The 25,783-nt window shown below is 51.7% G+C and overlaps 1 protein-coding gene across 2 annotated transcripts in view; it reads right to left on the bottom strand.

The window, feature by feature from the left end:
• Positions 1 to 2,499: 2,499 nt before the first annotated feature.
• Positions 2,500 to 25,783, bottom strand: part of MMP16 (matrix metallopeptidase 16) — a 154,393-nt gene continuing 131,109 nt past the window's right edge. For both annotated transcript variants that reach the window (XM_081070079.1, XM_081070078.1), the window contains exons 7-10: positions 23,510 to 23,648; positions 14,796 to 14,946; positions 8,632 to 8,747; positions 2,500 to 4,003 (exon numbers count right to left, since the gene is read on the bottom strand). In XM_081070079.1, the coding sequence (XP_080926205.1) occupies positions 3,669 to 4,003; positions 8,632 to 8,747; positions 14,796 to 14,946; positions 23,510 to 23,648 (741 nt within the window). In that variant the 3' untranslated portion in view covers positions 2,500 to 3,668. The remainder of the gene's footprint in view (positions 4,004 to 8,631; positions 8,748 to 14,795; positions 14,947 to 23,509; positions 23,649 to 25,783) is intronic.

The following is a 25,783-nucleotide window of genomic DNA, read 5'->3' on the forward strand; positions in this document are numbered from 1 at the left end:
GTGACCGTCGTGTAAACGATGACCTGGTATTTGTGACGTCCGGCTCAGGAGAGCCTTGCCCTGTGACTGCTAACAGGACTCGTCCTTGCTGTCACCGAGTCCTTCCTTATCTGCCCCCTTCGCAGCTGTGAGGGCCACCCCCGCCCCGTCCTGACCCCAGGTCCGCAGACAGTGTCCTGAGACAGGGCGACGGCGAAATCCTGCTGCTGCGCTAGGTCTGGGTGGCCGTGCTGGTCCAAGGAGGGCAGACTGACCGCCGCTTTAATGCTTCGTCCGGTCCTTCAGTCACACCCAGGACGACAGTCCTGGGCTAACATGACACACTATCAATTTATGTAAGGATCCCCACTCGCTTCCATGTGAGCTTCTATCGAAGCGACGAAAACCACGGCCTAGAAGGAAAATTGGTGTTGTGGTGCTGCTGTGTTTTCCTGCCGGTGGGGAAAGCCCGGTCTGCACTCCCGCATGTCCGCGCTGGGAGCTGACAGCCGCGGACAACGCGACTCTCCCGATGCTGGCTGGCCCGTCGTGGGCTGGCCCACGGACCGTCCCCTGTCCCCTCCACACCCCACAGCACTGAGCTGCGCCCCAGCCCCAGGGGAGAGGAGGACGTCCGGCACCGAGCGCCCCACACTCGGACTGTCGCACGTGGCGTTTTCTCCTCTCGCGGTGTCAGTGGGAACGTAAACACCGGGGTGAAGACAGAAGCCGCGTGTGCCTTTACTTATCCCGTGACTCTCATCTCACAGTGAAGTAAACACGACCCAGCGCTGAGCCTCATGTGTGCAGGGTTGGGGCACAGGGGACACCCTCCCTGTGAAAGCCGTGGTCCTTTTCTAGCCCTTAGATCCTTAGTCTCAGGATGAGGCAGGACATTGTGACAAACGACTAAACAGGCCACTGGCTGCCGCTTCAGTTTCTTTCTCATTTGAGAGAAAAGAACATCAGTTCTCAGTGTTGATGGGATGGCACGGTGATTCACACGTGTCCCAAAACGCCACGGCTCCTCATCCGAATCATTAGCAAAATGGAATTTCCAGTCATTTGTTCCCCTAAAAGGATTAAGCCCTCCCCGGCAAGCACTGTGTCCATGAGCTGTGTGCCCAGTCCCCTGCTCGGCGGGGGTGACCGCTGGCCCCAGCACCGCCCAGAGCAGAGCAGGAGGGAAGCTGCAGGCTGACCGGTCCCCCGCTTGGCGGCCTCACGCACGGCCCCCGTCCCGTCCACACACAGTGTGCCCTGCAGAACGTTGGGCCGTAAGTCCACTCCTTTCTTCGCCTTACGTTGTAGTGTCCAGGTTGTAAGAAGTAACCGTCCACAAGGTTTTGCCACGTGCCACCCGTGATTCCAAAATGCTTTCCCAACCCAGTCATAACATGCAACCGAAAGGCGTTCTCATTTCCACGCCACATGGAGGAGAAATATAAATTCAAGGCAGCCAACCTATCCATTTCCAAATAAGAAGGGATACCTACACTCATTAAAAATCATCTGGAAATGTGTATCATTAGCAAACGAGTAAGAAATTCTCACTAGTATAAAATTCCTACTTTATATAAAAGCCGCACTGGCAATTCAAGTATTTTGAGGATTTTTTTTTTTCTTATAGTTTTATATTTGTCCTAAAATGATGAATTTAGACTTGAAATTATATTAAAGGAAAATGCAAAGTCCCTTCTCCCTCCGGGGCTCTGGGGTACATGTGACAGCGGAGCGTCCATCTGTCCATCCACTCGAGGCCAACAGCTTCCACTCACCAGGATTTCAGAGAACAGTTCCCACTCAGTGGAGGAGCGGCAGAGGGGCCTCCATCTGCGCATTTGCAAGTTCAAGGCCAGAGGGCACCGGCAGAGCAGGGCTCCCCCAGGACAATTGTCACAGAAGACAACAGGCAAGAGCCAGCCAGCAGAAGGGAAAGCGAGTTCCAGGCGAGCTGCTCACTGTCTCCCGAGGATCTCCTCACACCCGGGCTTCCCCCCGAAGCCAGGGCCTGGCTCCTGGGGGCTCCTCGATGGGGGGCTCCCTCTGACTGTCTCTACAGGGTCATAGCCCAGTGGCCAGCTGCCTTCCATGGCAAGAAGCAGCTCTGAAAATCAACAGCAAGGTCTGTTGAGTGCTGGCTTTTCTCTAGGAAAAAATACCAGTACAAACCTGCTCTGCAGGTCACGGGAAAGTGGCGGCACTGGTGCCGGGACGAGTCAGCGCCACGGTGAGCTGCTCTGCGGCCTCTGGGCTCTGTCAGTGGTCAGACGGGCGCCGGCCGTCGGCAGCCACGCCAACGCTTTGAGAACTACGGCAGCCGTGCGGCAGGTGACGGGAGCCCAGCCACACCTACCTGCGCGCATCTGTCAGACGGCGAGGGCCCTGCCTGGTCCAAGGCACACTAACCTGTCATGCGAAGGGTTTTCAAACGGAAATTCGATGCATCTAACAACAACGAACAAGACAGGCCATCATCGGCATTTGTTCCAATAAAATTTCACTCTTACAAGATACTTAATAAAATACCTTTTTATTTGCCAGGAAATTGTTTGGCAAGTAACATCATCTCTGTTTGTCATAAATGCATTTCTGCAGTACCGTAAGTCACTTAAAAATTACATGGGGTTATAGGATAATCTGCTTTAAAAACCTGACCTTCCTGCAGCTGTGCCTGGCGTCCCCACCGCCCGTCCTGCAAACCACCACACAGCAAAGCTGACGACCCTGCGACTCCGAAAGCTGGTCTGACAGTTCCCAAAGGGTTACCCTGACTGTCACCAGTGTCACACAGCCATCTGAGACAACTGGCGCTTCAGACCACTTTAGGGACATACTGCTTCTTGCTCCCTCTAACGAATATTCCCGACAGACCAGGGAAGGCCGGGGCAATGGCCTAAAACAGCTTGGGGGGGGTCACCACAGTGACACGGGCGAGGTGGCAGAAGGGCAGAGACACTTCCGAACAATCTGAAGGTCCTGTCTGAATCTCACTCTGAGTACACATGGTATGGACACGGACATGGCTGACACCAGCTGTAGAAAACGAAAAATGGGTGTCTCATTAAGGCTGTTACTATATTGCAGAGATTTTGGCCCCTTGTGTTCTGGAAAACGGCAGTCCCGACAGCGGCTTCCTGGTGCGTCCCCACCCCGCCTGACACAAGGACACACACACGAGACTTTCCGAGCAGTCAGAGCTCTCTTCTTTGGAGACAAAGCTGTTTTGGGTCTTCACACTTTCCTGAAAGTTCAGTTGTGGGTTTTTTGTGTAACCTCTTAAACTTTTCTTTGCTTTAAAGCAAAAATGCGTGGGTTTTCTGTTTTGCTTCCCTCTCCCCCCCTCCCCCCAAGAACTGGGCTCAGACTTCAGAAGGAAAATCATGTTAGAAACCTTTGAGAAGAACCTTTTCTTCTTGTTTCCCTCTTCTCGAGTTACTCCTGAAAAGGTACTGGGCATTGAGCGTGCAGAGGGCAGGCCTACAACTGAAGGGCGAAGAACAAGGGCAGAGAAAGGCGGGGACGGCGCGCCATGGAGACTCCCGCGGCTGCACTTCCACTCACGTGCGGGACCGGCCGCCCCGCGGGCTGCGCCGGCCTGCTCCGAGCCAGGAACCAGCAGAACACAACGGCTCTCGTCTCGAACCTCAAGTTAGCACAAACTCCTGGGGAAGACGGAGGCCGAGCCCTCACACCCACTCCTGCATCGAGCGCTTACAGTACAGTATGTGCCGCGGCGTCCCTTTCCGCTTGAACTGGACCACGGTGTAGAGCAGGACCAGCAGGCACAGGGCCAGCGTGCACGGGATGACCACCGCCACGGCCCGCACGGTGCTGGCCGTGTCGTGCAGCTTAATGACGATGTCCACGTCGTCGGGCGCGCTCGGGCCGTCCTTGTCTCTGTCTGTGGGGCCCTCGCAGCCCATGAAGTCCTTGAGGATGGACCTGGGGTAGCCGGGCTCCACCTTCAGGATCTGGTTGTTGAATTTCCAGTAGTCCTTTCCTTTGTAGAAGTAGGTGAAGCCTGTGGGCAGAGGACAGCACACAGGCACCACTCATTTGGGGAAGGGCACGTGCACAGACCCCTCACTCAGTCGGCTACGTGACAGAGCGTGTGAAAGCCCCGCGGTCTGTGCAGGGAGCAGACGCCCGCCGAGCCCAGCTGCGGGGGCAGGCGGGTCTGGTTCTGGCCGCTGGGCGCCGGGAGCTGTGCCCTCTGGCGCCTCTGGAGGCCCAGCCCAGAGGTACTCCCTGCAGGGGGCTGTGCACAGCCACCTGCCGACACGGGGTGGACGCCCTCCCACAGCCCAGGCCCACACAGGACTGTGACAGTGTCACCTGTATGCCACACCTCAGGTCGCAGCACGTCTGCCCCAAGACACCACACTGCGGGCAGGCTTCCCTGTCAGGAGACGCCACCCGGGAAGGGCCCCCCGCTCCTACGGGAAGGCTGTGCTGCTGCTAGACAGGCCTCCCTCTGTCGTGGGACAAGGAGTCACGGCCGACCGTAACAGGAACTGGAGCTGTTTCCCTTTGCCGGACGGGAACCTCGTGTCCGCCCGTGTGTGGGGTGTTTGTGCACTGGCCTCATGTGGGCTCGGGGTCACGCCCAGCGTCTCTTCTCCTTCTCCTCCCTTATTTGCTGAGCTTATGTGACATTATGTCACCTGGCCATATTTTATGGAACTTCTAAAGCCAACATTAATCCCTCTGAAGAATTAACAAGGAAGAGTATAAGTGAATCCACAATTCTATCGGTAATAATTCCGAGTAACATGTATTTCCTGGAGGGCGGGGGTATGTGGGAGGCTCAAGTCACTAACAACATGTATGATGTATGTCCCAAACCATTACAGACTCAGAGACCAGACTTCGCAGGCTTGTGACAACTAAACCACTAATCTGTGTGGTTTCCGTAGCAATAGTCTCCACATTGTTTTGCTGGGGCACATATCCTGCTTTGTCTTTCTGTCCATAACCCTTCACATTACGTTTCTCTGTGACTAACCTTCTTGGACTTTAACTTTGAGATAAAATTTAAGAAGCAAAAATGAAATGTTTTCATGTCATAATTACCTAAAAACTACCTTTTGGGAGCTACGTGTTTTGGAATCGTATGCCTACGTTAGACTTGCTAATCCTTAGTGAGGGCTGTCGTGGTCCTGTGTCACTGAGCACGTTCTGTGGAAGAAGAGTGTGTGAGAAACTTCACACATGACATCCCTCACCCCTCACTAAACACCTGCACGTTTCAGGCAGAGCGGCTGAGGCCCCGTCCTGGTGGGAGTGGGTCTCGTGCTCCAGCCTGAACTCCGCTGCTTCTCCCAAGACCGGGCCCTTGGGGACCTCGTGTCTTTGAACAAATGCTCCTCGGTGAAACAGCACAGGCTCAGACAACTGTTACCCCTCAAACAAACGAACCAACCAACCACCCCTGAGAGCCATCAGACCGTCTCAGCTGGGACAGACCACCCTTCGGGTCATGTTGTGTTGGAAATCGTTGTGTCAACGTCATAAAAATCTGCTGTTGCTTTTCTTTTCAAAGGTCGGTTTTGCAATCACAGCAACTTGCCAAGTGAAAACAGGTGTGTGTAGGTTCAAATTTTTCTGCAGGGACCCGGTATCTGCTCACGCTAATGAAATCCAGTGTAATGACTAAACAAGCTTGGAAGGAGACCCGTGGAGGGCTTGCCAAGCGACAGGACGTTAGGTGACAGAGCTGAGTGATGGCACTGATCCAGAATCCAGCGGCCCTGAGGTCGGGCGACTGAGCTTCGTGTAACCTGGAAGCCGGCAGCTCCAAGTGTTCTCATCTCTAGTTCTAGTCCAAGCTGATTAGTATGAAGCTACTGGCGCCATCGAGAAGTTCAGAAGCTTCCGTTCTCGTATTTGCAGCTCGGCAGGCCTGTGTCACGTAACACTCCACATACAGGAATGGGGTTCGAGTTTACTGAGCACACCTGTTAGAGGTAAGATGCCTGGTCAGTAGGCGTTAGAGAATGCAAGTATTTGAGAAGTAGCCTGAAGTCTTGGTGATAGGTATCTGTCCCACGGAAATCATCTCATTCCGTAATTTAGGCTTGCTTTTCTTTTCCATTTATGAAATGCCAGCTGGTTGAGGAAATATTTCTGTACTCATATTCCCTTCCCTTTTAAGGGGTTACCAGCTTGTAGATATGCTTATGCAGAGTAGCTACTTCAGATGAATGGTTTCCTAAATGATCATTTTTGAGAAATTCGGAGAAAGAATGAGAGGCCGTGTGCTGTATCATTTGGTGACTTTTCCCTCTTGTACTGGACTGAGCCTTAGTGGTGACTTTCCTGAATGCAGCGAGGTACTTGCCCCTACAGCTCTCCTTACGACTTAGTAGACAGTCAGTCCCAGATGGCAGCGCCCATGTGGTTTCTGTTTTCCATTCTTATGTGCATTGGTAAGAATTTAATTAGGGTTTAATAAGTGTGAAGGAATAAACTAAATCTTTTGGAAATATCTGTTTCAATCCCACTTGTAGATTTTAACAGAGAGCGAGCATGGGGGTGGAGAATTAATACAAAACTATTGTAGCAGGCTACAAGGGGCTGTCACTGCAAGGTAAAATGCAACGGTGTTAAAAGCTGCATGTAAAACTGCATTTTCTAAGGAGAGAATGTAGACTGCCTGGCAGGTGGGGCTTGGTAGCCGCTAACGGCAAGACGGTTTGAAGGCCGGCTGATGCAGATTCATCACCACAATTTTAGGGTAAGTGCGAAGCTCGTGCCTTTGCTTGACACACGGTCGAACAAGGGAGTGCCAAGAACACGTCCCTCCACTCTGTTCTACATGAGTCAAATATGCTGCTCTAGCTATTTGGGGGGCGAAGAGGAAAACGGAAAATGAGAAAAATGTTAAAGTATGATGGTTACAGGTGAACACCAGGAGGCTGACAGGTCAGGAAGCGACATTCCCAGAAAGCCCGGCTTGTCGACTGTGACGGAATGAAACACGGAGCTTGGCTGGGCAGCCGGTCAGTTAGTTTGGTGATACAACGTACAGAAGATGCGTTCACTTTCCCTTCGGATACACTGTATTAGACACACGTTCAGGCAGCTGCTGTGTCACACCCGCAGATACAGTCCTCTTCCTTTCGTTACCAGGAGGAGTTTCTTAAACCTAGCTGATACTGGTTTCCTCGTTTATAAATAACAATGAGGGAAAGAGGTATTTGTGCTGGACATTAAATGAGACAGTGAATTTATGTACAAACTGGTATGTGTCGGCACTCGGTAAATGGCACTGAGCATTCCTGGTCCACGGTCACGGTGGCACAATTAGTACCAGTAGGTGACACAGGAAGGCCCCTTCCCCGTAACATAAAACACATCCTTCAGAAACCTACAGCTAGATTTGAAGCTTGTGGACTTTAAAAAAAATATTATTACCACTAGGAGAGGACTCCAAGGAAGAAAGTCCTGTGTCGGTGGCAGGGTGGCCGAGGGGGCATTTCAGGGCTCCATGGTCACTGATTTCATGATGGCCAACTACAGGGAATGACTTTGAATCTAAATATAACTACTAATATAAATGTGTTCACTTAATAACGCGAGCTTGCTCTCTTCATGCAAACGTAGGGGACGGACTGTAAAACCTGACTTAAAGGCAAGAAGCTACGAGCTCTGAGTAGGGTTTCAGACGAACAGGAGACCTCGACCTCAGGGAGGGACATTTGAGTGACGGCGAGGGCAAAATGCATTTCAACCACTGATGTGCGTTGCTGGTGACTCCGGGGCTGCGAGGGGAGGGTCTGCAGAGCAGGGGATGGTGGGCTCAGGGGCTCCGAGAGCCGCCGGAGGAGACGCGCCGAGCCGCTCCTGACCCACGGAAGGAGGGCCCAGACCGGAAGGCACAGGTGTGCTGATGCTGCTTCTGCCATCTCTCGTCATTCGTGAGCACTCATTTTCTCTACATGCTGCCTCCCGGTGTCAGTAGTTTTACAAACTTATTTTCTGCTATGTGAAGACACTCAATTCCGAATATAAGGAACCTGCTTCTCTCCTCACAAAATGTACCCTTGATGTGGGCGATACCGTGGTTCCTGTAAGTGATGTTTCTTCTGCTCTTGTCCACGTATGTCAGAGATTTTTCATGCCAGCAGGACCACGTGGGGAACTAGTTTCTTCTGGTTCCTATTACAAACCATTTGGTGGGTGTGTTTTCTCCGAGTTTCAGAACGATACCTCTTTCCCTTCCTCTGCCCTGGGACACTGTGCTTAGGTTTTATTTTGGACTATTATTATTATGGCGGAGGCCTATTCACTAACCCCCAACAAGGAGAAAGAGGGGGTTCAGACAGGGTGTGCAGCCCCGCGGTCCCGGCGGGGACCCCCCTGCGCGCTGACACTGAGCCACGTGAGCGATGACACTGTCACCACCTATCCAGGCTCAGCGACACCTGGCTCTTCTCCGTGACCAGCTCCTGTCCAGTGCGTGCGATTAGTGTCTTTACATGAATTTCAATAAAAAATCAGGAAAGGCTACTTCAGTGGCATCCACACCCTCCCTTTAAAAAAATGACCTTGTTTTTCCTTATAAAGTAAACTGAGCTGAGAAACCCCCCCGGCGCGTGGGTTAAGCCTCAGGCTGGGAAGGCTCGCAGCACGGATGCGCCTACCTACCGGTCTCCTTGTGCACAAAGGCCCCCTGCGGCGCGTCGGGGACGCCCTTCCACACGGTGATGGGCTTGGGGTACCCGGGGTCCATGGTTTTCATCTCCTCACTGTATCTCCAATACCTAAAAGGGACAGAGACAACGCCAACAACACACATGCAGACGCAGGAAGTGCCGCCCACGCGGCAGCCCCCCCGCGGGGAAGTCCCCACCCTGCGCCACCTGTCACTGCGAGGATGGCGGACGCGGAGCACTTACTGTGTCCTTTCCTGCGTGTGGTAAAAACGGGCATGTTTCTGTATATTTACTCAGTCTGCCAAGATTAATAAAAATGCTCCCTAAGTATATTATACAAGCGAAGCACATTTATAATCCAAAAGGGTGGCACCGACCTATGTGTGAATCAGAGGCCTTCAGTTTTCAAAAATCTTCCTTAGGCAGCAGAACATTTTTTTGAAATGATCCTGGGCGCACATCTTCATTCATCCATCCATCCATTCATCCATCCATCCATCCATCCATCCATCCATCCATCCATCCATCCATCCAATGGTACTGAGAACCTGCTACCTTCCTGGCGTTACTGTACGTGCTCCACATACAACCTCGAACAGGCCAGACACGCCCTGGCTCTCGTCAGGCTTATATTTGAGGCTACGTCGGGGTCAGAGGCAGAAGAACCAACTCATCAGTAAGGACATACACACTAGGAGTTGGTCAGAGCCATTAAGGTGACAAAGCAAAGTGATGTGGAACATGGGTCAACCATTGTAAATCAGGACACACAGGGCGTCTGAGCAGGAGCAGACAGAAGTGGGGAGCAGCCCATCATTTGGGGAAAGATCATTCCAGGCAGAGTAGCGACACGTGGAAAGGTCCTACGCAGGCACCCGGGATAGAGGCCTCGCTGTGGCGGGTGTGAGCAGAGCCGAGGGAGCCACGGGGGCCGAGGTCAGACGGGGACCTGCCCCGGCGGCCAGGCCTTCGGGCTGCCGCAGAGCCCGGGGCTCCCTCTCAGAGAGATGGGGGGCTCGCGTGGACTGGGTCACAGGGGCCCCAGGATGTGCCTTCGCTTTGCAAGGAACACAGTCATGCTGCAAGTTCAACAGATGGAAGGAGATCCAGTTAGCACGTCACTGAGAACCCTTGGGCCAGAGTGTGGGCGGTGGGTCCCCGGTACCGCGGGGACTGGACACACTACTTAGAAGGGAGAAGCCACAGGGCTTCCCAGGGGATGGACACAGCATGCGAGAGAACGAAGTGGGTTTAACGCCAGCATGTTGGGGCCTGGACCTCCGCAAGAGCAACGCTGGGCAGGGAAGGTCGTGGGGGGGCCCGCCTGGCTGGCTTGGGCAATGGGAGTGTGTGTCAGGAACGTGAAAAGCAGACGCTCTGGATTCAGGGTGGAGCTGCTGGGGAGGCGACACTGTGGGTGGGGACGGTAGGGCACGTCCTGGCTGGTCCTCGGGGACAGATGTACACACTGGCAGAGCCCGCAGGAGGCAGGCCTGGGACTCCCACCCTCCGCGGGGCCCCTGCGCCACCATCACAGAACCGCTCGAGGTCCAGGAGCAAACTGAGGATCTCCACTTTGGGTCACTCTCGGCCGTTCTCGTGTTCCAAGAGCCCAGCATTTTCTCACGTTTTGTGTCTGAAAATTGGCATGTCCTTCACCATCCACACTGTGTCACGGTCACTGAGCAGGGTGGCGCCCTTAGTGACAGACTAAATAGTGACAGATCTTACAATAAAGGGCATTTTTAGGTGCCATGAACTGTAACTTAGAGAGTTTTTAAGTTCTGCTGACCTAGAAGTTTGGAATAATTTAGAATCCCAGGGACAATGGGAGCACAGCCCGCATGTGATGTAAGAAACCAGGTGTGCCCTCCAAGAAGTGGTGACAATGTCCACGTAGTACCTACGGGCTGCCTAGCGCTCTAGCTATGAGGTCATTGTGTGCATACGCCCTTCTACCTGCGTCACTACCACCCCTCAGCGGTCCTTTCTACTGCGTCTGATGTCAGGGTCACTCCTTCATTCACCACAGACTGGCACCTTAGTATTCAGAGGCCGTGACAGTCACATCCCCTCCCTTGGACGCTGCAGAGGTGACACCAACTAGGGCTCTTGGACTTGGAGCGGCACATGGTCCACCAGGTCACGGCCAACGTTTCACTGAGGAAGCTTTCCTGCGAGGGTCCACCTGCGTCTCTCTCGGTCCCCACACTCGATCCCTGATGTCTGCGTGTGACTGTGACCCTCCTCCCTCCCTCGTTCTGACACGTCGATCCATTTCCCACCAACACTTGTCTGAGCACCTGTGTCACATGCCAGGCACCTTAGATTCATAGAGGTCTCGTCTCAGGAATAAATCACTGCGATGTGACATGTCTTGTAGTCTCTCATAGGAACATAATTCTGGGTTGAATTTGTCGGAATGAAAGCACGTCTCCCTGTCTGCTAGCAGAGAACGCCACGCTATAATATGGGATCACGTCACAGTCTGAAAACCTCGCCGCACGCGTGGGCAGTCGGTTATCTGCCGGGTGTCAGCTCTGCTATGTGTCCAGTCAGCCCAAATGGGACTCGCGTCCTCTGCACCCAGAGCTGCCTGATGAAGGGCGCTGGGGCTCATTCAGAAATACAGGTTTGCATTTTAATTTCCAACCTATCTGACCGTATTTCAACGTGGAAACAAGAAAGCTCATTCCACTGATTTTTTTTTCCTCCCTGATAAATAGCTCATGGATTCAATGAGAAGTCTATTATAATAACATATTCAGATGGAATACTGTATAAATAAACCATCTGGGGGTTGAAGGCGTAGCTTATTACAATGGAAAAAATTGGGGGATTTGGTTCAGGCGCGTCCGCAAATGATCGAGGCTGTTACGACGGACCTCAGAGTTCTTCTTCGGACACAACAGTGATCTCTGCTGTACGTGACGTGAATGCTGACGCGAAATCGCTGACTCTGAGAGAAGCATCGCGAATCAATGCTTCAAAGTAATGATTAGAAATGAGATGGAATCATCATTTTTTTAGACTGGCTCATGAGTCACATCCCTGAGAAACAAAAATGGTCCATGTGCTACTATACGTTTTCTTAAATTCTTTCTGTGAGAAGAAAGAAATGGCATAGAAAATGCTGGAATGGCGTGCTTCAGCGGGGTGTTGCTGGGTATTAGACTCCAGCTGAACAAGCCTCCAAGGGTTGCTGACGTGACCCAGTATTTCCTCACCCTGCTCCGCCTCGTTTGTCACTCAGAGTCAAGCCTACCTGCCTCTGTGAAGCTACCACAAAAACACTGCTCTGCTCCTTTGCTTCACACCCAGACAATCATGCAAGATTTCACTCTTCAGAAACAGTCTTAAAAATGCAACAGAAATGAAAATATCAATTTATACTGTTAAATAATTTTAAAACACACACATACATTAACTAATTACTCCGTAAACAGGCAACTTAATCTGGAAGAATAGATGCATTTTCCTGTTTGGCTACTAGTGGTAATAATAGTAATAAAACCAAACTGGATCTACGTTTCGTCTTCTATCTTTGAAAACATCTTAACTTTCTCAAAGGTTAGCTTAGAATGAAGTATATTTGGGAGAAGATGCGAGAGATGATTCAGAAACATAGCCTTTCAGAGCTAAATGCCATGAGGATCAGAGAATATCCAAGTTTGAAATGACAGCCCATGAAGAACAGAGTGAGTGGGAATCTGAGGGACCGAGTGACACCGCGGCTGGAAGTTCCTTGTGCGTTTGCATGTCTGCGTTACACTCGGGAGGTTTCAGGAGGGCCTGTGCCTCCGGCTTCTGTCAGGTTCGCTCACCTGGTTCTCTCACCCACCTGCCACTACTTTTTTAAATAGAGAGAGGGCAGTGGGAGAAATAAGTCATGGCAAATACATGTCAGTATGTTTTCTCTCAAAAATATACATGAAAAATAGATAAAACTGTGAAGTATTATAAATATACACGGCCTTTAAGGAAGACAGACGCCCTGACTTCTTGTATGAAAGTGACAACCAGCTGTCATTTCTATGTTTGAGTTAGAGCTTCAGTCTTCTCCACCTACTTTTACTCTAGAAAGAATGTGCTGATAAATGGTGTGACATCGGCATCATGTAATTATATGAACATGAAGTCACCTGTTTATAAAACATCCATAACTCATAACATCTAAGATCACACACATGGAAAGTAAATGGAAACCTGCTATAAAACTTTTTAAAACCTATAAAGTACTTAAACAGGACTTAAAATCAAGGTACTACTTCCATGCATTTTGTTGTATTTTGTACTCAGCTTCTCAAAGAGGAAATGGATGCGTTAGACTTCTTCCCATTTACTAGTCTTTCTTCTATTGTAAACTTGTTACCTAATCTTCCCTGATTTCCCTGATTTGAGGTAGCCCGCGTTTAAGTTCTAAACATGATTTTTCAGTAAGTGCTAAAATTTTACAATGGAAACATTCTGAAAAGTCGTACCTGCATGCGCGACACAAGGCTATCTGCTAACGGAACGGCAGTTTCATGACCTGTGGAAATCCTCATTAATAGTGCTACGGGAAAGCTAAGCAGCCGTGTCTGCTGGGGGCTAACTTCTCCAGTCCATCTTCTCAGCCTGTTTCCACCCCTTTCTGCCAAGAAAATACCCGCAAGGACCCCGCACGGCTCTGTCCGGACCCTAGTCCTGCAGGCACATCCAGGCAGTCACAGCAGCGAGCAGCTGAGCTCTCTCGGCCTGAGGGCTGGTATTTGAAAGGCTGTGTTGTTAAATCTGCAGGCGGCCCACCCTCGGGGTCTCATGTGGCTAATGTCTTCACTCTCCGGCCCTCCTCGGACACACTCACGTCCCCTGAGGGTCACACCACATACTTTTCGTGGTCATAAGTGGTATCTTCTACTTTAATAAAAGTTTCCATTGATGGATCTTTTGTTTTGTGGTTTAGTAAGAAACATGTGGCCAAATCTGAGCTTAGTGACAGCGAGTTAGTCTGAACGTATTGCTATAGGCATGTATATCAATCTAATGTACAGAAAGTAACACAATGCATTTAAAATGTATGTTCTTATCTATGGAGGCAAATTGTAGGACCTTTTTGTTCAAAGGCAAAACTCAGTGTTTGAAATCATTTGCAATCATGTAATTATATGAATGCAACTTTCTGCATTTTGCAAATTGCAAAATAAACAAGGTTTATACCCTTACTACTTTTCTCCTACAGTAGGAGACACTTTCCAGGTTTATGTTAGGCTAAGGTTTTAAGGGATACTCAATACTAACTGGTCAGACATTAAAGCTTATTGTTCACATGCGTGTTTGTGGGTGCTGTCAATTTACTTGTAAAATGGCATACATAAGCCCTACATGCCAACAGGGTTATTCATGAGAGTAACATTTTGACCCAGCTAGTAATAATGTAATTAAAATTTGACGTTTCATCTTTATTACTTTTTAACCTAATATTAAATTAATAACAGCTATAGCCTTCAACTTCTGTTTTACATGTAATATATGTCCAAAGTGGTCAGGGCTGGAATCGTGTATATGTAGCAGCTCCCATGCGTCATATGGCTAACGATTCACTTAAGTTGACCAGCCCTGTGAGTGACGTCCTGACAGGAAAGGAAAGGAGCAATGAGCACAGGAGGAACGCGGCATTTCAGGCCCAAGCCCTGCGCCCACTCAGAGGCAGCTCCTAACACCTCCCGCTGCCACCTAAGTAAACAGAACTCATGACCAAACTGGAATTATTTGACAATGCTCACAGTTAACTGGGTGCCAAGCAAAAATCCAACCAACCAAACAAACAAAACCAAAAAGCCTTTGCTGAAAAGTACTTTAAAAATAAAGTTAGCAAAACTACAAGAAAATGCTCTGGGAGGACATAGACACAGGCAGGGTCCACACAGTGAAGGCCTGTTAAGATCAGGAAGAGGAGAAAGAGTGGACGCTGCACATTTACATTTACGTAAAGAGGGCAGCTATTTGGGTGAATTAGAGGACGGTTCACCTGGGATGTCCTGCGCTATTCCACTAATCCTCACGCTGACATCCACACCATCCTGCCATCAGCAACAGGCCACGTCTGTGACAAACTAGCAACCCCGACGTGGCCAGACATCAGCCAAGAGCTTCCGCACGTGAAGGTGTACTGACCTGTCCCCCTTGAAGAAATAGGTTTTCCCCACGTCCTCCCACCAGATGGCCGAATCGATGCCGTGAGGCGGGATCCCGCTTCCCAGGGTGATCAGGTCGTGTGGGTAGCCCGGCTGGAGGGTCGTGTCCTTGAACACCCAGTACTTGTTACCTGTGTGAAGACAGTCCAAATGCAGAACACAGCAGTCAAGGTCAGAAAGGGCAGGGGGCTCCTGATGCAGTTACAGTGATTTCGCACGAAACGCACAGAGTAACTTAGCAGCAGCTGCATCAGGAATACGGACGTTATTTTGGAAACATCACGGTTATTTTCAAAAGTGGATATGATGAATAACTACACTGCATAATGCAACCAGAACTTGTGAGTTATTTGAGAGAGGAAAACATCTACAACGTGCCACGAGGAAACGGTTCTGAGTCCAGACCCGAGGCTCCTTCCGCTGGGACGCCGGGCGCCGGTCCTGCACATTCCAGCCGTCCTCGGATGGCTTTGCTGGTTACAGCCCCTGCTCTGTTAAGACGCTTCCTCTGGGCCGACACTTTCATTTCCCTAGAAAAACCCCAGACGCCCCTGCAGCCTTACGAAGCCACCTTCCTCCGACCCCCACTCTCTTTCAGCTGGTCCGGGGTCCCGCTTTTTAAGGGTGGTTACTGACGGGAGGAGAACTTTAGGTCTATCCTTGCTCAACATTGCCCGAGCACGGCAGATACTAGAAAGAAGGTAAACTGTAGTTGGTCTGAGTGTGTTGAAATCCCCTGCAAATGGCACATTCCTCGTCACCACCCCCCGCAGACCCTGCGCCCGCTCCCTGGGGCCCTCCTCTCTGGCCCGTGAGCGCTGATTTAATCCCTAGTGTGCTGGGACCTTCTGTCCTGGGGCCACCAGTGCCTTGCAGAGAAACTTCTCCACCCGTATCTGTTCTTTACATTGAGGTGTAATTGGCATTTAACTTTCTATCAGTTTCAGGCAAACGGCATAAGGATTCAGCACCTGCGTACCCTGGGACGTGATCACCAGAATATGGCCAGTTAACATCTGTCACATTATAAAGTTACCAGTTGGTGTCCCTGCAATGAAAACTTTTCCGATTTACTCAGCAACTTTCCAACGTACAAGACAGTGTTAACTGTGGTCACCATGCTCTACAGTACACCCCCGGGAATTATTTATTCTATAACTGGAACTTTGTACTCCTTGACCCTCGTCTCCCATTTTGCCCCCACGCCCCCATCAAGCTGTTCTCTGCAGCTATTACTTTTGTTTGTCAGATTGCACGTGTGCGATCACATGACATTTGCCTTTCTGTGACATTCCACTGAGCATAAGGCCTTCTAGGTCCGCCCAGGTTGCTCCACATGGCAGGGCTCCATTCCTTTTTATGGCTGTGTAATATTCCATTGCATGTACGTACCACACCCTTGTTTTTACCCATCTGCCGGTCATGGACACCAGGTTGCTATTGTATCTTGGCTTTTGTAAACAATGCTGCAATGAACGTGGGGTGCACACGTCTTTTCAAAATACTGTTTTTATTTCCTTCGGACAAATACCCAGAAGTGGGCCGACTGTGTCATATGGCAGTCCCACTTTTAATGTTTTGGGAGCCTCCACACTGTCTTCCCCGCTGGCTGCACCCGTTTGCAATCCCCCCGCCAGTGCCCAAAGGGGCCGCATGGGAAATGCTCAGGGAAGCGTAGTTTACACACTTCCAGGTGTGTCAGGAGGGGACGATGTGTGAAAGAAGAAAGGTTACGGTTCTTCCAGGAAAGTTTTGTTATCGTATAAAAGCTTTCTTTTCATGTGTTTTGGAAACACTTTCCTATACTGCTCATCAAATGTTTTCTGTCATGAACAGGGACAATCAGCCTTTCGTGATATAACAGAAGACCACAATTTGCGTTTTTTGTTGTTGTTTTTTATGTTTGGTTTGTTTTTTTCTGTCAGGAGCAAACCCCAGGGGATTTTTTTTTAAATGCACTTATATTCCTTTCAAAAAGCAAAGCAAAACAGAAAACTCATCATCAGCAAACATTTGCTGAAAGACGCAAGATGAGATCCCAGCAGTTAATTGTACACATTAAATTAGAAAACACAACATTGTGCCTGCTGAGTATTTGTGGCATAGAATTCAAGAAAATAACAATGATTACAAATTATACATTTAATTCTCCAGTATTTACTCAGGAAACACAATTACACAATTCCTTTTGTATCTTGATAAGGTGAGGTTTTCACTTGACAAAGTTAAAGCGACTTTCCATTTTTTAGATTCTGAGTATGTAAGATTCACATTTGCTCTTTTCTTTTTCTTTCTTTTACATAGGAGGGGTGGATTTTTAACTACCTTACCATCAGACGGTCTGGCTCTCAGGGAAAATACTGCCTCTTTGGCAGAAGAAAGGCATTTACTGGCTCTCACAGGAGGCTGACACATCTGGCGCAAATGGAAAAACTCGCCCCGACTGACACTGCACTTGGCAAAATGCTGAGGAAAATACCAACAGGTCTGGTTAAAGACAGAGAAGCTGTTTCCGTAAAAAGGACAAGCTGTCAGAAGCCTGGGGCCGGGGACCAGCCACCCCCCGACGCTGCAGTGAGAACCATCCCTCCTCCGCCCTTTCACTGTCTGTCCCCTAAGAGCCCGGGACGGCCAGTCGCGGAGCCGGGGCTGGGGACACAATGACGGGTGGACAGGCTCAGGGTCCAGCTCTTGTGCAGCGAGGGACCAGCAGAGGGGACAGACACTAAGCCAGTCCTGCCATGAAGAACTGTGAAGCTAATGCTGACTCCCACAAGGGTCTAAGACTGCACACGGTGACCAACAGGACACGCTCCCTGGAGGCTGTCACCCCGGTTTCCAACAGCCTCGGACGGAGTCTCTCACCGCTGAAACCACGGTGTGTCCGCTGTGTTGGGTCAGAGAGGCCGTGGAAGTGGCCCGACAGCTGTTTCACAGGTCACAGCAGCGCGTGCTGAAGAAAAGCACACGATCGCTGACACATCTGTGCCCTGGGCCAGAGCTTTTCGTCCAGAGCCCGGCTTCCTGTTCCAAATGGACTCCGGACAGAACAGGCCTGCACCCTGTCGGCTTCCAGAACCGCCAACAAGGAATCTATCCCCTCGGCTCGTGCCTCGCTCGTCCACTTTATTCTCAGACACCCTTTATAACTCACGGATTTAAAGACCGACATACGGCCGTTTCCTCAGACCCCACAACGCTCTGCGCACACATTTCTCTTCTGTCTGTCCCACTGCAGTGGCCAGTGACCTGGGCTGCCAGGTGCTGTCGGGCCCCAAGAATAAAACTCCTGGGACACAGCCACACCTGTCCATTTACCTATCGTCACGACCACACGAGCTGAAAGCCGAAAGGACTCGTTGTGTGACGTGTACAGAAAGGATCCGAACATAAGCTCCCTGAGGCCGGAGGTGTTTCCTGTGAAGGAACCCACACCTGTATCAGTCACTGGCTACTGCGCACGGGGCTTCTCATGGGGCCACATCGACACGTTCCGAGTTCACTGCGGGTGAAAGGTGGTCAGGAAGCTTATTTTCTTTCGTAAATCCTTTGAAATCAGAGAGAACTAGGGAGGCGACAGCTCTATCAGTAATCAGCTGTGAGATCCTGGGCAGGTCACTAAAGCTGGGCCTTCCTTCTCTAACGTGTCCTTACGACACTGACCCCTCATTCAGAGTTCTGGAAGTCTCCGGGATGAGACGGTAACACAGCCGCACCTTGTCCGGCTCATGGAACCCGCTAAGTGGCACCGATTCAAGAACACACCACGTCACCCGCAGGTCGCTTACTGCCCACTGCTCTATGCCACTCTCAACTGTTTGGACTCAGTTTTCATTTCTCTGTTGCTTAGAGGTGAGTTACTCCATAAACGTCAGGAAAGGTCCGACTCTGGAAGTCACATGGCTTTTTGTTACCAGCACGTAGTTTTCTAGGTTCTGCAATATTAGCAAGTACGTAGAGATTTTGAACATCCAACATGGGGCTCCCCCGAGTGTGCGGCTTAGGTCTCCCTCCCCGGAAGAACTGGCAGGTAGCTGAGTGCCCTGGACCCAGGAGCGGGCTGAGCGCCTTTGGCTGGGCCAAGGCCGTGATCCCGTCAGGCAGCCCCCGGCCACCGGCACCAGGCGCGGACTAACCCCCGGCCGCTTCTGCCCACGTGCGGCGCCCCCGCAGGCTCTCCGCCCCAGAACGGCTCTGCGGGTTCTCCCAGCCGCGGCCGGTCTGCAGCGCAGCCCCAGGCTGTCCAGGCCGGACCCACCTCCTCCCTTTCTCTCTGTCACAGATTTATAACTTCATCTCAGTGTCTGCTCCCTGGCGAATCCAAACTGACAGCCAATGAAAGGATGGGATAAATGTTTGACGATGGGGAAAACTTTTAGACACACTAGTAATACTGATGGGAAAAATATGACAGTTTGAAGTATAAATGAAAACTCAAATTGTCGTAAGTAAGTAGAGGTAAATTTTCAAAGGAGACTTTAAAATACTAAATGTTTGTCCCTTGGTTTTGATGATCACGTCACGTCAATACACAACATAAACATGAATAAATTCAAGATGGCACAATACACACGTGATAAATCTATCTCCAGGTGTTGCAAGGCCACTGAATATACATTCCTTAATCTAGTGTAACTTTTTAGCCATCAATTTGCCATCACCTCCCATAGGGCAACATGTACTCACTGCCGTCATCCATTCACAGCAAGTGTCCCTCTGAGGTATCTATGTGTAAGGGACACTGTATCTACCTGTACCTCCAATGAACTTGGGACTATGCAAGAAACAATGTATCTCGACCTCCATGCACTCCCTAAACTTTCCAGGGATGCTCTATCGGGAACATAAACAAATTGCTGGTTGATGAGCATTTGAAATAAAGTAATAACGTAAGTCACAAACTACGTGTTGAGCAAATAGTTGATTTCTTTGCCACCTTCCAGGGCCACCATTTTAGCAGACAGTGCTACTTTTTGGATACACATCTTCTGCGTGCCTTTCCTATTCCCAAACTTGATCACCCTCGTCTTTTCTGCCTCAATATTTTAGTTCCCATTCTCGAAGTGATTTTTGCCCCTTGAAACGAAAACTGTCAGCTAGGGTGATAAGTCCAGCTGAAAGTTATTAAGTGATATCATCAATATGAATTTTGAGAAAGCTTTTCGACAACTTGATTTTGACTGTGACTGATTTTGACAACACTGGAAGCTTCATTTTAAAATTTATTTCCAACTCTTGAGGGAGATTATAAAAGCTCAATTTTCAACCAAGAGCTCTGATATTATCGTCTCATAACGTTTCAGCCTGGACATGGCCGTGACGGAGAATACGAGCAGCAGGCCTGGCTGCTCGCACACGCTCCTCCGTCGTGACAGCCGGTTTCCCGGAGGGACATCAGATTGCACTGAGTGTGCCGAGCGTCAGGACGCTGGAGAAAAGCACCGTACTTCCCTGGATGTGACACAGTTTCCATTTCTGAAGCTTGCTAACGGAAGAAACCAACTTCTGAACGTAAATAAAGAAGAATGACCACGTCAGCTGCCAAAGGTCAAACAGAGGGATGAAGGCGTCTCTTTAGACATCACAACTCCAAACACTTTCAGACACCAGGTGACAGTCACTTTACCAAAGCGCAGGCCAGGCGCACTGAGCACCTAGCCTGACACTTAAACACAGCGGCACCGAGTAGCATCTAGGCCAGTGAAGGGAGGCATCACAGACTGGCTTGTTTCACACACACACACACTCACACACACGTGTTGGCGAAAGAAAAAAATCTCTAAAATATTCATCTACTTAAATTTTGCTTCATTACACAAAAAATTGCGGGTTCTTCCAGGAAAATGTGTAGTAAAATGTTAAAACATGGATAGAAAAGAAACAAAGATAAAACGAGGGGAATGAGAATAGCGCGCAGACGGTCTGCAGTCCCGCCCCTGCGAGGGGGTCACTGGGCCCGTTGAGACCCGGGCTCGTGCCCAGACGGAAAGGATGGTCTCCGTGAAGAGAAAGAGGAGAAAGACGAGAACCGCCGAGGACGACCACAGGCAGCGGGAAGAGCTCGACTCCACAGCAGTGGCGGCCAGTGTGGCCGACGGCCGGGGCAGCTCGCGCGGGCTGTGACCGGGGTCTCCGACCAGCATGTGAATTTACTCCTTGCTCATCCCGTCTGTGTCCGCTGGTTTCCGGGGTTCCGGGCATCCCTTACAACACAGCTCAGCAAACTGGCGTGGGCCTGGTTTGGTGCAGCCCGGGATGAAAGAAGGGCTCTTCCATCTTTAAAGGTTAAAACAAAACAAGCAAAGAAGAGCATGCAATAGGGACCACACAGGCTGCCACGGCTAAAACGCCGGCCACTTGGCCATTACAGGAGAAGCTGGCCAAGCTCTGGTCTGAGACACGGGGATGAAACACAGAAGAGGACAGAGGCGTTGGCCTTGGGGAACCGCGCGTAGGGGTGGGGGTGGGCGTGGGGGGCAGACGAGCAATGAGAGGGACCGCACAGCCTGCCCGACGCCAGCGGTGTGAGGGACGACGGGGCCATCTGGGCTTTGCAGGTGCTAGCGGCCAGAAGGGGATGGTGACACGCTGACCCAGCCATGTGCCGGCGAAGGGCCAGCAACAGGACGGGGGTGGAGTGTCACCTGACGCCCGGGTCTGGGCTCTTCCCTCTACTGCTGGTGGGGAGGTGACAGCAGGGACGTGGTCTCCCTGGGCACCGGGCCTCTGTCCCTCTGGAGAAGCCTGATCCCGGGTTCCACGCACCCACAGCTAGCTCGGGAGGCTTGTCTGAAGCTCGTGCGGGCAGTAAACGGAGGAAGGCACGCACGGCAGTGTCCTGAGTGACAAAGCTCTGGGAGTGGCTTCTCCTGAGACTGCCGTGTGTCCAAGGAGACCGCAGACAGGCACGTTGTTGGAGTCGATGGAGAAACACGCGCAGCAGACAAGCTTCCTGGCCGGCACGCTGAGCCGCCCATGCCCGCGCTGCGCTCACTGGTCCTGCGGGTCCCAGCCTGGCAGCGGGGGGTGTGCAGCGCCCGGCAGCGCCCCAGGGCCCGCGGTACGGGGTGCGAGGAAACAGGCTCCATCCCTCCAGCGCTTCTGGCAAAGTGCGGAGTCCCACACTTGCACGAGTGCCACGTGCAAGGCCAGACAGGGCGGGCGGGGGCAACAGGGCAGGGCCAGCCGGCCAGAGAGGGGCACGGGCAGAGTGGTGGCTGCGGAGGCCGCGGGCAGTGACAGCCGCAGTGTGACCGTGTGTCCTCTCCTCAGGCAGTGTGGTCAGAGAGCGGTGGCTCCTGTGATGGGACAGGCCCTGGGACAGCCCTCCAGCCCAGGCCACCTCAGGTGAATCGTCCCTTCTCCCTGTCACTGCTGCTCAGGGGACGGAGGAGAGCGCGTGGGAGGGCGATTTCCCTCCAGGTGCCCTGCCGCTAAGGTCCAGACCCCTCCGCTGTCCCCTTCCCATGTCCATGGCCCCCAGTCCTTTTCCGTGTCACCTACACGAGACAGCGGGGCTGGCGCTCACTGAGGGCTGACTGTGCCAGGCACCTCCCATGCAGCCGTGAGCCCTCCGGCCCATCCTGAGGGGTGAGACGGACCCACTCTCCCCATGGAGAAACTGAGGCAAAGGGGATCGAGGGCCGCCCGGATCACTCAGCCAGTCGGTGCTCAACACTGACAAGGAACATGGACCAGCGTGTCCCTGAACTGAGGGGCTGTGCCCCCGTTCTCCAGGAGCGAGCGGCAAGGGCAGGACGAATTCCAAGGACACACTGTCCTTTGACGGATAGTTGGGACCTCACTTAAATATTGCAAGTGTTTTCGTTACTGCATCTTTACTATAAGCTCTTCTACTTCAATCCTGAGAATAAGTGCTTGTTTGTTATTCCGGTTAAGATGCCCATGTCCTCCCCTCAGCGGGATCCCATGGGAGCCCCTTCCCGGTCCCTTGACACCGAGGTAACGCATTCGGTCCCCTCCACGCTGCACCGACTGCGCCTGGATCAGCTCAGCGTCCCGCGACCTCACGCCCGTGTCGCCCACAGACCTCAGGTTTGTTGTTCTGAATCTGAGCACCTCTGGGGGCCGGGTGCCCTCCCCTGAGCCCACTCTCCCCAGCCTCGCTTTTGCACGCCAGGCAGCGAGCGTCTGCGCAGTTAGGCCTTGGTGCTCAGATGAATAAGAGCAAACATAACAGACTTCACTGGCGAAATGACCCACGGGACTTTTTCTCCCCTTAACTTCGCCCATCTTTATGAGCAATTTCTTAGTTTAAACCATTTAATGTAAACTGGGTGAAGTGAGTAAAGCTTGAGACAATCGACCTGGATTTCAGCACAAAGAGCAGCAAGTAACTCCAAACACTCGTACAAAACCCCAAATCCGTTAGTTAATGGAAAAATGACTTTCAAATCATTCACTCATTCCACTATTTTTGGGTGCTGTGAAGCAAATTCTACGAGACCACAATGCCTCCTAAATTGGATTTACACACGAGATGCCACCTGAGAACACATAAATCAGAGAATTAATTTGGTTAATTAATTCTGATTTTACTTCATGGACGTTTCTGGTGCACAGACGCGGTTCCTTCCTTAAAATGAACGGGCCGCGTCCTCACGCCCAGGCTTTCCTGGCTGCTCTTCATGTGACGCGATGACCCAAACACAGCTCAGCTTGGGGCTGCCTTACCTTTAAAGAAGACAAAGTTCCCGTCGCTGTTTTCGTACACGGCGTCCACACTGGGCGGCAGGCCCCGCCAGAAGTACGCGATCTGCATGGGGTACCCCTCCATCACCCTGTTGTTCCTCACCCTCCAGAACCACTGGTCCTGCAAAGCAAGCAGAAGAGCCTCAGCATGGCGGCCCCCGCCTGCCCGAGGGCCAGCCTCACGCCATCCACACACCCGGAGGCAGCAGGCAGCCGCCCTCCCCAATGCGCGCCCGGGCGGGTCCGAGGTAACGTAGAAACGCCCAGTCTTTACACCCAGGGCTCCGGGTGGAGAAAAGCAGGCAGCGCACAAGCCCCTGCGAGGCCCTGGGCCGGTCAGCTTTCCAGAACGGGAGAGCAGTGGCGCGGGCACAGCTCAGCACCTGAGAGTCTGCACACAGCTGCGTCTGACCCCCGCCGACAGTGTGGGTGCCCCCTGCTCTGCCCACCTGCACCCACCGGCCCCTGGGACACAAGTGGGGGCCCCTTCGCCCTCCACTGCAGGATGACACATTACATGTCCACCCCAATGAACAAAGTTATCTTCAAAAAAAGGCCGTCAGAGTGGACTCCCACCGGGGTCACCTGCCTGTCCCACTGGGGTCACCTGCCTACGCGTTCACCGCAAAGGACACTTTAAGTGTCCACGTCCATCTCGTGAACAATCACGACTCCCCAGAGCAGGTGTTTATAAATGTTGGTGAGTTAATAAGTAGCCCACACCGGTGTCTCACGTAGCTTCTTTCTAACGGCAAAACAACTCCCAAAAAGCGACAGCCCATGGCATTAATTTGTTTTCTATGGAAAAGTTCAGAACAATTTAGAGACAATCCAAAGTGCTTTAATATTAGAAAACTATGTTTTAGAAATTAGTTTCTAATAGATTAAAATATACTACTGCATTTTGTTTCAGATTTTAGTACGTAGGGTGTCAGCTGCAGGTGACATATTTGTACAATTTCATACTAAGTACACATCCCCAACGCTGCTGTCCTCCCCACACTGAGATATTAATGAGTGACTTATTGTGGGGCTTTCCTGAGCTAAAGGCAAGAACAGGTCCGCCTGACCAGCTTTCCCGGGATTTCTCAGTTATTCATTCATACATATGTGCACACACACACACACACAAAGTACACACACAACACACACAATCTACCGAGGCTTCTTGGATTTTCGGTGACATGACAAAAATGAAACCTTTCCCACCTAGATCAATCCAACTAGTACAATTTCTGGAGTTTAGGGCTCCTTTCCCTAAAAGCACTTTCTCTCGCGTGGTCCGAAGCCCACCCACGTCACACTGTTCGGGAAAGAGCCTTGAATTCGGCTACGGCTACACCCGCCGGCACTGGGCGCTTGCTCCCCCCGTCCTGGGGGATCAGGGCCTCCATTTCAATCCCCATCGTCACACACTTGAGTGATAAAAACCACAGAAAAGGCTCCATCGGTCCCACTGCACTTGCAGTTCTGGACCCCGGAATATGAACTCTGAGGGTGGCGTGCAGTCCAGCAGGAGCAGGGCCAGGCAGCCGAGTCGGAGGCCGGGGAGGCCGTCACCGCTGCCCCAGGAACGGGGTGGGGGCACCACTTGGGGGGCCTAAGGGGCTGCAAACAGCTGTGTCCTCAGCACACCTATTGGGAACGGCCATCCCTTTATTTCTGACCTGAAGAAAAGGGTGTCGTTCGCCCTGGAATGCAGGGTCCTGCTGACTCAGGAAGGCAGAGGGCGTCCTGCTGGGGTGCACAGGGCACTGCGTGCCATCTACCTTCTGAGCCACCCAATCCCGCGTTGTCTCCTCAGTCTCTTTCTATCAGCTCATGAGGTTTTATTTTCCTCACAATCGCTAGTTCTCTGAAATGACCCTGCTTCTTTAGTCATCCGCGTCTCCTGAGAGCACAGACCTGTCCGGTTCAAACACTCCCCCACCCCCCAACCCCGCGTGCAGAACAAGCGTTCAGACGGACGGACAGACACACACACATGAATCTCTTCCTGGGCCCGGACACAGGGCTGGCTGGGCAGCAGCCAGGCAGTGTCCCCACTGGACGTCTCCAGCCCCTAAAGCCCCCACAGCTCCCACGGCACCAGATGTGGGGGCGCAGCTCCTTCTGCACATGTCCTTCCCTCCCAGGGCGCCGTCTCCTCCCTGCTTTCTCCTTTCCATGCTGAGTGTCCTTTAAGACGCCGCTCAGGCTCCAGCAACCCCAGGGGTATATGTGCCGGACTCCCGGGCTCCCCCGCCCTCTGGGTGG

Source organism: Rhinolophus hipposideros, assembly GCF_964194185.1.
Source record: "Rhinolophus hipposideros genome assembly, chromosome: 13".
Lineage (NCBI taxonomy): Eukaryota > Metazoa > Chordata > Mammalia > Chiroptera > Rhinolophidae > Rhinolophus > Rhinolophus hipposideros.